This window comes from Apteryx rowi, unplaced genomic scaffold (assembly GCF_003343035.1).
Source record: "Apteryx rowi isolate R43461 unplaced genomic scaffold, aptRow1 scaffold_1069, whole genome shotgun sequence".
NCBI classification, from domain to species: domain Eukaryota; kingdom Metazoa; phylum Chordata; class Aves; order Apterygiformes; family Apterygidae; genus Apteryx; species Apteryx rowi.
This window is the reverse complement of record NW_020447274.1, coordinates 127868-144446: the sequence shown is the minus strand read 5'-3', so window position 1 is coordinate 144446 and position 16579 is coordinate 127868. Positions and strand designations below refer to the sequence as shown.

The 16579-nt window shown below is 33.6% G+C and overlaps 1 protein-coding gene across 3 annotated transcripts in view; it reads right to left on the bottom strand.

The window, feature by feature from the left end:
* The window catches only part of BRD1 (bromodomain containing 1), a 60090-nt gene that overhangs the window by 20707 nt on the left and 22804 nt on the right, over positions 1-16579 (bottom strand). For 2 of the 3 annotated variants that reach the window (XM_026070009.1, XM_026070028.1), the window contains 5 exons: positions 16141-16272; positions 14609-14737; positions 13478-13790; positions 12363-12623; positions 8653-9141 (listed from right to left, as the gene is read on the bottom strand). In XM_026070009.1, the coding sequence (XP_025925794.1) occupies positions 8653-9141; positions 12363-12623; positions 13478-13790; positions 14609-14737; positions 16141-16272 (1324 nt within the window). The remainder of the gene's footprint in view (positions 1-8652; positions 9142-12362; positions 12624-13477; positions 13791-14608; positions 14738-16140; positions 16273-16579) is intronic. The other variant, XM_026070020.1, reaches the window with a different exon arrangement.

The following is a 16579-nucleotide window of genomic DNA, read 5'->3' as shown; positions in this document are numbered from 1 at the left end:
TCATAGCATGAAAAACACAACTCAAACATTTTTGACAGTATATTGCCTAACTACCACAAGCAATTTCCTAAACAAATTTTCCTTCCCAGAAAGGAGCCTTCAGAATATTAATTACCTTTTGCTTCAAATTAAGAATTTTGCTTACAGTACTGCCTCAGCAGAACTTTAATCAATCTCCCCTCTGACTTTGTAAAAAACATTTTCAAGCTCTGTGTTTGTAGAGCGCTTAAGCCCAGTGCTCCACAATGGCAGGATGCCCTCATCTAAATGAATATGGGAGATATTTGGTTTAGAAAAAACACATACACCAAAAGACAGAGTATGTAATGAAGCACATGGCAAAGGCTTATAAAACACTAAGGCACTCCTGAATTTAGAAAAGTTTGCTCTACCAGAACAACAACAACAACAAGCTAAAAATATATCACAAATGGAGGGTTAATATTTTACCACTAACGACAATGCAGAAAGACTTTTTTGAGAGATAAACAGCAACAACTGCAAGAAGGTGCAATACCACTGGAGCAGTCAAAAAGGAAGTTGTTCACCTTGCTATAGTTGCAATGCTTTTCAAAACATTATGCCCTTTGGAAACTAGATTTCAGATCCCGTTCACTCTAAGGAGCAAAACTTACTAACACATTCCTATCGGTAACAATACTGTTTATGCTTTCCAACACGCAGGACTAGAAACTTGAGCAGATAGTATTTTGTCTTCTGAGAATATTTCTAAGCCTAAATTGCATAAGGCTTTTTTTTCCCCGGGGCGGGGGGGGGGGGGGGAGAGTTGCAAAACTAGCTATTTAATTAACAAAGTGCTTGCTTTTAATTAAATACAGCTTTTCTTAAGAGATCTTATGCAGATCTTCTGTCTCACTCGAAAAAAAGTTCACCACCTTCCCCCCAAGCAAATGCCCAATGGGAACAGGTAACCATGTTACCCATTTCTTTGTAGCGCATGTTAACTGCAAAAAGATATACACAAGTCTTTCTGGAATACAACAGAGAAATTTGGAGAGCTGCACCTCTCCAAAAATGTACTGCCAGGAGTATTCACTCTAAATTGAACAGCTTATGACCAAAAGGTATATTCCTGACACAATGTGATGAACTTTATAAACCTAATGGGCAAATTATTTTATTAATCATTAATGAGAAGTTACCTGAAAAACTGGAATAGCAATAGAAGGAGATCTGTGACCTATATGAATTAGATAAAAGTGACCTATATGAATTTTTGTTTGGTGAACAAAAAAGAAAGATAAGCCAGGTTTCTGTTACAATAAATAGCAGAGGGCAAAAAAGGTTGTGTCTTTTGTATTTTTTACACGTTTGGCTTTCTAATGCAACTGTAGCCTTCCAAAGTTAGGCCAAGGTTCGTCCCCACCATTTATACTAATGCAGCTATTTGTGGAACTGTGCTTTAAACAAAAATGATCCAGGTTTAAAAAAAAAAATTGGGGATTTTATTTATTTTGGGTGGAAGACATGAATTCATTTTCAAGTAAAAGGATTATTAGAAGAACAAGACACTTCAACCCGTATCCAAAAGCTACACAGGAGGAAAAGAAAGTTTATTTTTGTCCTATAACATATATTAAATAGAATTATATTGGGGATCTCATCTGCATATTGAATAGAGCTGTGGTTTGAATATACTGTAAGATACAAAGAGAAATACTATTATTTCACAGTGACGTTGAAGCAAAAAGTACATTGCGCTTGCACTACTAGAAGAGAGAATTAACAGGAATTATACTGGGCTGTCAGCTCTTAACTCTATAGCTGGGAACTCTCTGCTGAATAAATACTTGAGAGGCCTTTTCCTAGGGCCAGTCACCTTGGACACTAATAGACCAATACAAAACTTACATTAGTTTTGCTCTACTTTGACTTTGCCTGTTTGCGATGCAGCCCTCTGAAAAATATTAACCCTAACTTGAGTTTGACTCTACTAGAGTAAAAAGGGAAAGATGTTAAAAAGCAATTTAGAACACTTGTATTTACTTTTTAAATGCATATATTAAAAAAATAAATAAATGCTGGTCACTACCAAAATGGTAACACAGATCTTTGCAAACTAGATATGAGAACTGCCCTTTCAAATTGCTGTAATATAACTGTTTCTTAGAAAACATTTATGGGTTTATGATTTAGTATGCCCCCTTTTTTACTTCAGATGAATACAAAACATTGTATAGGAAAAGAATGATACAAAACACTTCACTGGCTGACTTAAGGAGTAATCTCAAGTTTGGAATATTAGAATGACATCTCAGGAAGGAAGGATTCAGAGAGTATCTATGATACAGTGAGAGTACACAATACTGTGCTCCATAATCTCTCTTACGAATATCTCTCTATGCATGTAACTACATAATCTGTTCTCATCTAGGAAAAAACAAACATACCAATCTTGCGAGACATTCATCTCACAGTGAATCATACTGTGGGAACTGTCTCCATTTCTTCATTAGTGGAAGGAAACCTAAGATAATCGTGTTTTTGACCTCCCAGTTCAGTGCCTGAATTTAGTGTGGGACATAATTAAGAGTCACACGTTTATGATCATCCAACTCTTGAAAAATAAAACTTTTAAACAAATATGTTCTAAACAGGTCAAATATGATGGTAATCTGATCAACTCTGGTACTTTACGTGGGACCTTGGTATAGGGAAGTTTATGAATTAGAAGCTGAATCATCTACACTCAGACCCAACACCAAGGCAACGGTGCCCTTAATTCATAAGCATAATGTGGATCTCCAAATTCACTAGGTGTTTTTTTTTTTTCATACCTTCAGAAAAAACACATTCATTAATTCTCTGATTACCATCTGCACCACACAAAAATGAATTAGCGTTAACTGCTACAGAGGAATCGCACAGAGGATCATGACATTTTGTTTTTTAGAAAGCCAAACCTGGCCCAACAAATGAGCTATGCAGTCCAAAAAATGAAATGCTGAAATTTCATAAAAATCTCCACAACTCCTACAGCACCAAGAAAAATAGAAGGGTTATCTAGAAATATTTTATTATTACAAAAGCATTCAGTTATACTGATCACAGAAAATAGGGCATTTGCAAGTTGGGTGCTAAGAATGAGCCTCTTAAAATAACCCTCCAAAAACAGTGCTTTCAAAGGAATAAAGACGTTTAAGACCTAAGAAAATTTTCTAAAATATTAGGGCATATTATCACTTATATATGCACATACTTCACAAGCCCTGAAAGAGAACAGAGAATCATTGTATCCAGTTGCTCATCATGCCCTACGGTTCTTGCCCATGTTGCTCTAAATTCTCTCTGTTCTAACAGAATACATCAATAAATAAGCAAAGCATTTTAAACACAAGGAAGCGTTTCTTAGTACTATCTCATCCTTTAGATGAGATAAAACCCAAAAGGAGTATTTATTCTTTTAAGTGTCACACCAATTACTGACTGGCATAAAATAGTTTCACTTTCCTCTCTTCCTGCATTATGTACTTCATTGTAATTGCACATATATCAAGTCCTAGAAAATCCTATCCTATTTCTCAAAATTTTTCAGAATCAAATTGACAAAAATATAAGTAGGGCTGACAGAATTTTCTTTTAAATCTTTAGCAGACCAAATACAAAGAACGAATTGTTAAAGGTGTCAGCATTCAGTTTTTTCAAGTTTCTCTCCTTAATTTGCCTGGGTCTTTTTGCAAATACTCAACAAGTTGAGGTTTTCCAGTGGGCCATTAGCCCACCAAAAAAACCATCAGTTTGTCAAAAACAATCAAGCAAAAAAATATACTAGCCCCCACCCCCACCCCCTGGATAATTTTGATAGCGTTCTAGTCAAAACTGGCAATTTTCCTGCTTTCTCAGCCTCTTGGGTACTTACGGGCTGCTGTGTAGCCTGGCTCTATCCTGACAACTCAGCAGCTGAGCTGCTGTAGTCCCTATTTATGTACACTGACTCATTTAACAAGCCAGAGGACAATTCATTTCAAGCCTTCACAAACTCCAATGCTTCATGTCAGCTTGCAAAAACATTTTTAAACGTTTATGTTTTGAAACTTCCTGGAGAAATGCAGTTGACATTTTTGGCCATCACTAAGTGCTTAGTAACTAAATTTCACATCAGATTTTACAGGAAGCAATCAGTATGTATCTAAAGAAAAAAAGAAAACAAAAAGAATAGTTTAATTCAAAGTATGAGGACTCTGGAACTGTCAGCTGATTTAGTCAAATTACTGCATTCTACATATGAAAATGTGTATACACTACCATTCTTGTCCATGTTAACAGCACTTCAATAATTTTGACTATTTCTTCACTGAGCTGACTGTAATTTAAGTTGTAATTTACTTAGAGGACACAAATTATGTTCTTAAATATGCATGTTTTACTTTCATTTCTTCCATTTAGGGAATGGTGATTTAATGCTGCACATACGAAGCTTGACTTTTAATCAAGCTGGCCTTTGCTCCGGAGAGATTCAAAGATTTATTAGAAATCAAATGTTAAAGAATTCAAGAAATAACCTGTATTCAGTCTTACCCCAAAACAGAATCTCTATCCTTACCACACCAAATAAAAATGAGTAAAAGCAGTCATCTTTACAATATGACACTACACCAACGATAAGTGCAATTCACATATAGGTAGCCTGCAGACAATTCTTAAGTGCCATCAAACACTTCGTAGTGCCCGGACTGAAACAAAAGCAGCTCAACATTTAATAACAGTTTTAACAAGGTATCATTAGATTTGTCATACACTGACACCCATATACAAAGTATATATTAGTAAATGATAAATTTACACACACAAGAAGTGTGTTTTTTACTGTGTTAAATGCTGTAATTCAGTGATCCGGGTTTTAAGTATTTGTTGACATCTGTTTCAGTGCCCTGAGAAAATCTGTGTAGTTGGCAGCGAGAAGAATATTGAACAAATAATACATTCCAGTGAAATATTTCATTACCGTTACTTAGCCAAGAAATAATAACAAAAATAAAGTACTGTACTGCATTAATCACTATTTGCAATCCTAATTTTATGATAATTTAACATGACTGTATTACGATAGAAAATTCTAAATACTTAAGTTCTGCCTAGAAGGCAGGGTAGCATCAGTAACTGAATTTCTTTCCTAGATTTGTAAAAGACTAAAGGTGACTGATAAAATGAAGAACAACATGGAAATTGGATCTGAATCTAATTTACCATTTTATAATACTCAAAAGGTATTTTGAAACAGTTATTTGTTCTAAGAGTTCATCAGGCCTATACACAACTGATAAAAGCGCATCTTTTAGCGGTCACCAAAATCTATCTTCTATCCATTGATCACCTTTATTTTCCTCTGACGTAATAACTGCACCAATTAATTTTAAGTTATTAACCTGATGAAAAGGACTCAGGTTTTCCAACCAAGCAAAGGAAGTATATGATATATATTTTGCAAGGATCATTAACCACTTCTCAGTTAAGATTTGACATGCTCAACTTAAAGAATCATCCACCTAATTATTATGTGACCCAGATTTCTTAAGCAAAAACAACCTATTTTTTGAAACTGCTAGATACCAGGAAAAAAAACAAAACAAAAAAAACAAACAAAAAAAACCCACACCATCAAGTATGTATAGGAAACTTTTAAACACTTCTCTCTACTATGCAATCTAAGTTTCCACATAGCAACCATGGAGAAAGATGTGCTATGTATGTATGTGATAATGACCTGGAAAAGCATTATCAGATAAAAATTTAAGGTACATTACACTATTGCTTTATATTTTTTAAATGAGGTTTCACATATAAAGGGGGGGCAAGATTATTAAAATGAACTGTTTTCAGTCCTCTCAATGATAAATTATGGTGTACAATAATCACCTATTTCTGATAAAAACTATTATTTTAATAATCATTCTGTATATGAAAATCAACAATATATGAAACACCACCCCTATCAAAGCACTGGACCAATGGATCCTGTATTTATCTTTCTTGAAACTAATCAGCAATACCACCCACCTTGAATGTAACTCAAGGGAGCATAATAAAAGGTAGTCTGTGAGAACGAAACATTAGACAAAGTAGGTATGGCTTTATTGAACTAGATTAGGCAAGTTTGGAGTCTTATTTTGAACCTCTTATTTAAGAATATGCATGAGTGACATTAAAATGGTATACTTTCAGGAGACTGAATAAGGTGAGGGACAAAACAACAAAACATCCTTACGTAAAGGCAAAAAATGAAACATTGGTTATGGATAGGGAAAGGGAGAAAGACCTGACAGTGTATAGACTTTAAAGCAGTGCATGAACAGTAATAACAAGCAAACAGCAGCCTAAGTGCAGCCTTTGACCACTTCAAATTCTTTCTAGTGTCCAAAATTTCAATGCCTTGTATATTAAGCAAAGTTCCTTTTTATCACTTTTTCCCTATATCTACTAGAATCGATAATATTTAGCATTCACACTAGTCAGAGAAAATCCTGCAACAGCCATTCATTTTCATTTACAATGATTGCTCCCAAAGTGACTAGTTCGCAGGAAGGAAAGCAAGGAGCCCAACACATGCCTTACATATGACTGCACGTCTTTCAAGGCAAAGGCTCGTGATCTGCTGAATTCTTTTGAACAACAGCATTTTACCATAGTGTGAAATTACAATTTCATGATAAACATCCAAATAGGAAAAAAAAAAAAATACATTACTGTATGGAACATTCTATCTTTTTTAACAGAGCATAAACATCTGCATCGATCTACCACAGTTTGCATATACAAAAATGAAATAATTCAGCAGGGTTTACACCTTGCAAAGCATTTGGGGTTTGTGCAAACAGAACTACTTCCTGCCAAACCATAGCTCAAAATAGCTACCAATAATAAAATGCTCACTCAAATTCATATGAGGCCACAAGTTCGAAAATAATATAGAAAGAAAGTCTTCAATATGAAAGCAAAACTTTTTTAATTGCAAAATGAAAAAGAACATACAAATAAGATTTAATAAGCACATATATCTGTATATGCTTATAAAAGAGAGAGAAGAGAACAGAGATGCTATTCACATTTCTGGATAAATTCAGTTTGGCTAAAAGAGTTCAATTAGCAGATACAGTCTCTTCTTAAAATGAAACAAAACACTACACAACCTAAATGCCTCCTATGTATTAGGTCTATTTAAATTTTATTTCTATACATAATTTTCATTAGTTTCAAGAAGAGGCTACATAAATAATATTAACAAAAAATAATTTCTTCTAACTTTTGGGATTTTATTCCCATCACTGACTTAAATATCACATAAAAAAATAAATCCTGAAATGGGAAGTGCACTGAAATTAGGAGAGATTATGCATAGCTGTTTGACTTTTTTTTTTTTAAGCTAATCAAAGCATATTTGTCCCACATACATGTACTCCACAAAGAGAAAAGGAGCAAAATGACAACTCAAAAGTCTGATTTATTGATTTATTTATTAAGAATTAAGCCAGTTTTCCTATATTAAAAAACCTTCACATTAGTCCTGCTAAGAACATGTGCACATATGCCTTCCTAATTTATCAGATCAGAAAAATGGGCTCTTTTCAACCTTTCTTGAACAGGAATCCAGAAAAGGGGGGGAGGAAGGGATGAACAAAAAGATTCCCCCACCCAAAAAACAAAAAAAGTTCCCACCCAGCTTTTAGAGCACATCTTCACAATAAATGATTTTGTAATTCAATTTTTATGGCCTTCATTCAAAGGCATAAAAATTATATGCCATATTCGTACCTGTGTATGTGTTACCGACACAACAAGGAAACAGAATATTTATTTTAAAAGATAATAGAAGTTGTAGCAACGGCCATGAAAAACATTAAGGAAATGCACTTTAGTAATTTCCCAATGTTGCTATTCTTCCTCAAATAGTGTTTTGTTCAAACTTCTCCAAATAGAAGTATGGTTCATGAAGAAAAGGTGTATTAATTTCTCAACTGTACTGCACCAAAGTTAGCTTTCTTTTAATTTTTTTAGAGAAATCTCATTAAGACCATAATCTTGCATTTAGATTCTTCAACTTTAAAAAGGTAAAGTGCACAGGCTTAAGAAACAGAGGAAATGTCATTATACTTTGGGATTTTAACACTGCCATATAATGTGCAAGTATACAGCATCTCACATACAGTCATCAGTTTTACAACCTAGGAATATGCTTGCAGTACCATTACAGCAAAATAAAGTTGTTCACGGAAAATGTATTTTTCCATGTTCTTCCAGAGAATTCTAGTTTTGGCACCATATATGAAGTTTCTTTGTAATTCAGCAGGGAATTTCCAAAAAAAGCAGCTTATTTACCTTTTCTATTGGACGCAACAAAAGGAAATAGAAAATAACTAAAAAAATGCAAACAAAACACCATACACAGAGGTAACTTGAGGATCTAGTTACTAAAATGAAGTCTGAAATGGTAAAACTTGTTTGAGTCTAACTGTAAGGGCCAACATAGCAATGAATCTGTAGTTTTCCTACAGTAACCAAGTAACTATACGTGCTTATTCAACTATAAGCAAAAACTGCTAAAATCTGAAAATTAACAGTTACATGTATGTCAAAAATTAACAAGTATGCCATCTTTCAAGATGTATCCATTGAAATAAATTGTGGAACATTTACCTGTATCCAAGCGCTTTACAGGGGACTCATCATCAACCTCAGAATCTCCACATGCACTCCTTGATCTTTTCCTTGGGTGCAGAAGTGTCTCCAACCTTGGAAGGACTACAGACAAAAAGGTTTTGGTCCCTAGCTGTGGAGAAGTTGGCTGGGTTTCAGTGTTCTTTGCAGACTTTTGGGGGCTTATACTTTTCGATTTGCAGAAGAGAATGGATGTACGTCTGTTTACATCAGTTGATGACTCAGCTACAGCAGAAACAGTCGACTCATTGAGATTACTGTCAAGTAAGTGTTCTGGAGTGTGTCCATTTATTTCTTTCTGAATGGAAGTGCTATATAATTCATTATCAAATTTTACTCTTTTGTAAAGCTTACTCTGCTCTGGATTGAGTTCTACTGGTTTGAGGGTTGGTGGTTCTGAATTAGTCTCCAAGTTTGAAGGAAGAGGTAATGCATCTGATGGTTCAAGTTTAGGGGGAGATTTATCTCCTGAAAAAATTATAAATAGAGTGTGATTTTTGAAAACTCGTAGTTAGAAAGTCTATTATAAAACTCACTATAAATGTGCAGCCCACCAAATAAATTGTTGTTTGGAAACAAAGCATAACATTTTAAAAACAAACCTTGTCTAGCAACAATCTGTCCTAGTTAGTAGTTCCTACTTTTATACTAGGAATGTAACACGGATAGAAAAGTAGGTGTTTATATTTGGTGTGTTAACAATTTACACCTGGATAAATACTTTTTACTTCTCATGCAGTAATGTTAATTTCATACCTAAAATCTAAGATTTGTTTAACAGAAAATTGGGGTGGTGTATGACTTATCCTTTAAATGCAATTACACCACCATTAAAGTAAGATGTTTGATGAATACACAAAATTGTAAAATGTAATTTACCTTACCTGCCTAAGGCAAATTTTATCAAGTAAGCATTTTAAAAAATTGTATTTCTAACCTGATCTATTAGACTGAGCTAGTGTGTGTTATAAAATTTAAGACATGCAAGTTTTGCAAAGATGCTTTACAATTGTGGATAGCAGTTTTATTTATCAAAAAACAAAGTCTTGCTGCTTTACTAGACACTATTTGGCAAATATACTTTTGCAGACTTGACAGGAGAAGTCAGAAAAACCACCCTCTACCAATTTTTTTTCTTCCTTCCCCTTCTTTTACACAATCATTTCCCAGTTAATTTCAACAGTTCCATGCTGGGAAAAGGCAATGGAGATTTTACTGTGAGCGTACAGAACTAATTTTAGCTTTTCATCCCAAGTGATGGGAAAAAAACCAAAACAAAAACAACATTCTACTCTCAAGAGTATTCCCAAATAAAAGTAAAATAACTTCCTAACCCAAAATTGTCAACAAAAATATACATGGATATTAAAACTTTCTAGCTGTAACAGGAAGAATCTTTTAAGATATGAATAAGGAGAAAGAAGATGCTTATTCTAGAGTAGCTGTATGAGAACAATGTATCCAACAGAAACATTCATGCTGTCAAACAACAATTTTGTTTAGATAATTTTCTATGTCACCTGAAGAAAGGTGTGAAACACCAAGGGTTTGAACCCTGTATCTGCAGTGGTTTAAATATTATCTAGGTATTGTTTTGATTTTGGCTCCACAATGCTTATTTTGAAATCAATGATTTGTGCATATCAAAAAGACTGCTTCATCTGTATAAGGCATAATTCATATTAATAACATAAATAGTTAAAATAAAATGTGACTATGTTCACATACTTTGAAGGTATACAAGAATTAGAATTGGTAAATAGTATTTCAAGAAGACCTTAAGAATGAGATCCACAGGCAGATAAACCCATTTAAAAACCATCTCTTAAAAAAAAAAAAAAAGTCTGTTAAGAATGGCCTGTGCTTTTTGAACAATTAATTTACAATTAATTTGAAAAGATTCACATAAAGATTTAAGCACAAAAAAAAACACTTAAAAACTATTTAGACATTACAAGACTAATTTCACTGAGTTATTTTGGTACCATATGCCACAGGTGTTTAGGATACAACTTGTCACATGATTAGAAATTCAAAACAGAATTGTAAAGGATAATTCATAGCAACTCTAAAGTCAGCTCATGTAGAGATTCACTTTTTTGTCACAGGATTCTACTGATCACCTTTTATAGCTCTCTTTTCGGCAGCTTGTTTCTCTCCTCCTCCAATTACATTCCATTGCAGAATCCAAATTTGAACTAATGTTTACTATTCTTGACTAGATCATAATTATAATCATGATGTCAATCAACTCTGGATAATGCTTTTCATTATGTTTTTTTTTAAAGGAAGTATTTCAAACCAAAGAAAGTAGTTACCAGTCAGAGATTGTACCTACACTTTTAGACTATTATTTGTACAGCTGCTGCCAACAATAAAAGGTTGTCATAAAAATGTTAAGCTAGAAGTAACAAAAAATAGCATATTTATTATCTGCCAGAAAGTACATTTCTAAACAACTATATTCAGTGGCACCATTACTGGAAGTGGGAAGAAAGGCGGGGGGGAAACCACCCACTCACCCACAAACCCCAACCATCATTAAACATTTTAAGAATAATTAGCACCTCAAAACTTAATGGATAAGTTAGATACTGATTCAGGTACAGTTTTTCTACCATTGTCATTCAAATCTGAAGCAAGTTACAGATTTGAAAATCATTCTCTTAATCACACTAAGAATTAAACATCAAGCTGCTGTATGAACTGCAGTTAGAGACAGTCATTTTATTCAGTTCAGCTTTCAAAAATTTTGGTAGCATCAAGCTGCTCTATACAGACTACTGTTTTCATTATGCTTCCACTTTCCCTTCCATCTTTTCCTCCGCCATCCAGTACTGTTAGTCAAGATGTGACATGCCTCTACCTCTCCTCAAGAAAAATAGGTAATAAAATGCAATGCTGATCATGGAACAAACTCTCAGTAAGACTCTTTATACCCCCCTCATCCCGGGAGATTTTTGTTTGTGTCATTTAAGGAGGAGTAATAAAGATATCAGTAACTGATTTCAAAGCAAAAAACAAACACAACATTCAACTGTAACCTGAAGTCAGGTCTTTCTTGTATGCTGCTCTCACTAAAATCAGTGGCAAATACCTAGGAGTAGATAAGGATCTGAGACCGCTATTTTGAGGAGGAAGAGAGGCACCAGGGGAAGGGTAGTTGGACATGGTGGCCTTGATTATAAAACATCAAGTTTGGTGAATCCTGTCACTAGTTAGCTTTATTAAAAAAGCAGCAAAAACAAACTAACCCTCCACTCTCCCAAAACAGTCTGCTTTAAAGGACAGAAAAGCTACAAGAGACAGTATAATGGCTAGAGTTTTCAGTGCCATTGACTTAAACTCACATGATCCCTATATATATTTTGGCCTGTAAGTGGATTTCCAAAAGTACCAAGATGCACTGAGATTTCCAAATCTTTTTCCATTCTGATATTGTTTGTATTTTAATTTCTTAACACTTAAAATTTTTTTTAAATCCTTGCTACTGTGAAGTATAAGGGAGGGGATATTGGTTAAAAGGATCATTATGATAGTCTTAAAATATTAATTGTAAATAAGCACTATATGTCCATTTACAAATAAATTATACCATTTATTTATTACACTATTTAATTCACACGATTAGAGCACCTGATTGAAGAGGTCCACAACAGTACTGACTTAAAGAGAGTTTAAAATCTTACCTTCTTCTTCTCCTTCTTGTTCTAATGCTGCAGTTTCTTCTTCAAAACTTCCAATACCTGATTCTATTTGAGGAGCTTGACTGTGTTGCTGACTTAGTTTGCTGCGGATAATGCTGATTTCTTTCTTTAACAGCTTTGCTCTTTTGCTCCTTGACCCACTGGATTTCATTGCACAGGTGAGATCAAGCTTTTCTAACAACTCTCTCAGCTGTTCTTCCAAGGACATATGCACTCTGTTTGCAGGATTCAGTAACCTATCCACTGAAGTCAAAATATGTATAATTGAAAATGTGTTAGTGTTTACCAGAATATTAACAACCATATCAACAGGAGGGAAAAAAAAAAAAATCACATGCTGAAATTTAAAAAAAGTCAAAAAGCTACTTTGATTACAGTTTTAGTAGCTTCACTGTCACCAGTGAAGAACTGTTGAAGCAAACTCATACTATGTAATATTACTAGAATTCTTCTTAAACAAAATGCTGATCAAGAAAACTAAGTAGAGGAGCAAAGAATTTTTAGGTCTGAAGGAAGACATCTTAATGCATAATTTTTTTCTTTTCAAAGAGCAGGGTGAGATTACGGTTATAAACAAAGCATGTTATTTCTCCTTCACTGCCACATATCTCCGCTTTCTAGTTTTTTAAGTCAAAAGATGACTTTTTAATTCCCAGTATTACAAACTTGCTTAATTTTTTTTTATTGAAGAAAAAAGGTAGAACTATTATTAAACATTAAATTCTTGATTCAACAGGTAGTTTAAGAACATGCTCATTTTTACGCACACTGGCAGTCATGTTCTACAACTTATGAGCATATATGATCATGTCAAAGAAAGCACTCAAAATTTAAAATCCATTTTCATATATATATTTTTAAATTAGGCTCTAAGCTTGTTAAAAACCAGAATCTGGAAGACACTTTTCTAAGAACAGAAGCAGTAGAAGAGAATCAACTGAATCCTCAAAAAAAAAAAAAAAAAGTCTGTAGTAGGAAAAAGAAATATTTCACATCAGAAAACTGAACAGGTACAATTTTAAACATGTGTACGGCAGGCAGAGACTGTATTTAATGAAAAACATAACTTAAAAAAAAAAAATCTAAAAACATCTTACCATCTTCCCATGAGAAAGGCTGGGGTGACTCAAGTTTAGGCCTTTCAGGTAAGTGCATTCCAGTTTCATTATTATAACCGATCCCTTCAGCATCTCGCCTAGCTTGCCTGAGAACAACACCTCCTTGATCTCTTAATCGCACTGCAGCTCTATAGAATATTGTATCTTTTGCATTATATTTCATACAGTTATCTATGATAAGATTGAAGTCTTCTTCAAACTCGCTGAGGTTTTTATAGCCTTGAGCATCTAACCGTTTTCTCATAGTAGAGAAATCCATAGGATGTTTAATATGATCCAAATAATCCGGAACCTTTGAATAAATATTTAAAGCAAAAATGGGTAAAAATGTAATCAAATTATTTTATTACAGACAAAGTAACATTAGCTATTAACCAATTTGGATTTTTTTCTCCCCATATTTGGTAACACCTCAAATTAAGAGCTGGGAAATGTAGTTTAGAATTGCACATTTTGATCTTGCGCACATTTACATGCCAACAGAAGTTTACATATTACATGATTCTGTGTCCTAGACAATAAACCTGAGCTCTAATAACAGATGCCCAAACTATTCATTTTCAGAATTCTGGAAGAATGTGTGTATGCATGCACACACATGCACAGACACATATATATATATACACACATACGCACATACATACATATGCACACACACATATGTGCACCCTAAGACAATCTGGTTTCCCACTTAAAAAAAGCAGAAATTTATCTTCAAATAAAAACACGGTATCCACATTTTAATTTTTATTAAGACACCCTTCAAACTTGCTTTATTGAATAATATTATTTCAGAAGTAAAACAAAAACAAACAAACAAACCCCCAAACAACCCTAAAACTCCTTAGCCTTTTTTAGCTTTTTATAAAGGGGTTTAGGTTAATATGTTCTCATGTTATTCCATGCAAGTGTTTCCCAAAGGAAATTTGGGTATATGAACATAAACAGATTTTCATAGCAGTAAGTCATAACATAAATTACCAGAATAGAGATAAAAAAAGATAATACTACTCCCCATTCTGCAGTGCACTGATTTGTTTCCTGTTAAACGCAGCTAAATCGTATCCAAACATGAGGAAACACTTTGGAAACATTAAGTTTAAGACATACCTCTTTGAGGTTCACTGGCTGAGCAAATATACGAGCAGGATCCTTTTCCTGCAGCTGATCCAGAACTGACCGCAGAAGTACAGTGAATGGAGTAAGCTGAAGCTCCATAGCAACCTGCTCAATCTTGACCTAAACAAGTAATAATTACCCAGTTAAGTATTTTTCAGTAACATAGTGTTCTGAGTTGTTCTGCAGTAAGAGTAATGTACTCGATATAAATATTTTAAGTCACTGAGCTCCTTAGTTGAAATACCAAAGAAAATGAATTTTCAAAAATAACACTTCTAGACCTTATGCTACTTTCGATATCATTAGTTGGCATTGGTCTGACATACATTTTCACCTGATGTCTACATAATCACTCTCAACCCCCTTTGCTGTAAACTCAGCTTCAACTCCAGCTTCACAATTTTTCAGAACTTAGATTCATATTTTATCTATAAGAATTGAATTTTGTTCCAGTTTTTAACTGGAATTCTTTTTAAAGAGAAGACATTACACATGAATAGCTTTGCATAACACAACCAGCTGCAAAAATAAGAGCAAAAAATTTAAAGGTAACCTGCTTAAAATTAAATTGTAGTAGTAGTACCATGTTCAAAACATAGCATAAGAATTTACAACATTGATGAACGTTAACAGGCCATGTAAAAATCAAAAAAGGGTTGTTTTAAAAAACAAAATGTTCATTCTATGTAAATGCCAATAAAATCATTTAAAAATACCAAAATCTACAGCTTCTTCAAATATTTGGTTACCCTTTAGAACTGCCATTACTTTTGACTATTTTAAGACTCCTTTATAGTTTTATTTTCAGGACATTTAAAAAGATAAACATTGAAACAGGTTTGTTATGGCAATGATACATTAACGGTGCGCTTGTAACTGTGTGTGCGTATGTGTGTACTTATTTAATAAAAACACACAAAGTATACATACACATACATATGCAGACACACAAACAGGTATCTTCCTATAGGTAGCAAATGATACATGAAAGTATTCAAGAATTTCTGGCTATATTATCTAGCAATGAATGGTACAACTTACAAAAAAATAAAAATGGAATGCTGTTTGTATAAAAAGGTGGCTAATGACTCAGTAGGGCAAACTTGTTGCTTTCACAGTTTTCTTATACAATGTTGTCATTCTTCATTACCACTTCCTCATTTTCCTTCTCCCAGCTATTAATATTTCATAATGTTGCATGATTTAAATGCAGCTTATTTGTCATTAAAAAAAAAAAAAGCAACTCAGTATAGGCATACGTGCTGGCAGAATCAATTAGTTGTTTTTTTAACAGTTCTTTAGAAATACATCATCATTGTAAGTGTAACTGAAAGGTCTGTTAAATAATTCTATTTATTTTAAACTATGTGTCTGTGCACGTGTGCACACGTGTTTCTTGATCCTAAATGAAGATTAAAAGACAAAAATTGTAGTCTTCTTACTGCAAAACTTGTGCACAAGAATACTTAAACTATCTTTTGTTTCAGCAAAGTTTCATCAAACTAAAAAGGTACTCTACTAACCTGTTCTCGTTTTAATTTTTCACGCTTACGTATAAGTTCAATTAGCAAACGTGCTCTTTCAAGATCATGGCGCAGCCTTTGCCAGTACTTCAATTTTTCTTTTAAGGCTTGCATTTCTTCATCATCTTCTCTCTAAGAAAAGAATCAAAAGTTTTTAACAAAAATTAAAAATGCTAATCTCTTTTTATACAATGCAATTATACAACGTATTCATGGAAAAGGAGAAACTCTTGTTTTACAGTCACAGCATTTAGTCATAAGCTTCATACTGCAAAACAAAAACAAGAAACCCTCTGGTCAGGGTATCTTCTTTAATTTCTAAATTCTCTAGTTGAAAGTAACATCTGTAAGACCAGAAAGCAATTCTATGAGAAAGACAACTTATATCAGAAAAAACAATATAGCAAATATCAATCTGGCAATATATCTGTATCTAGCT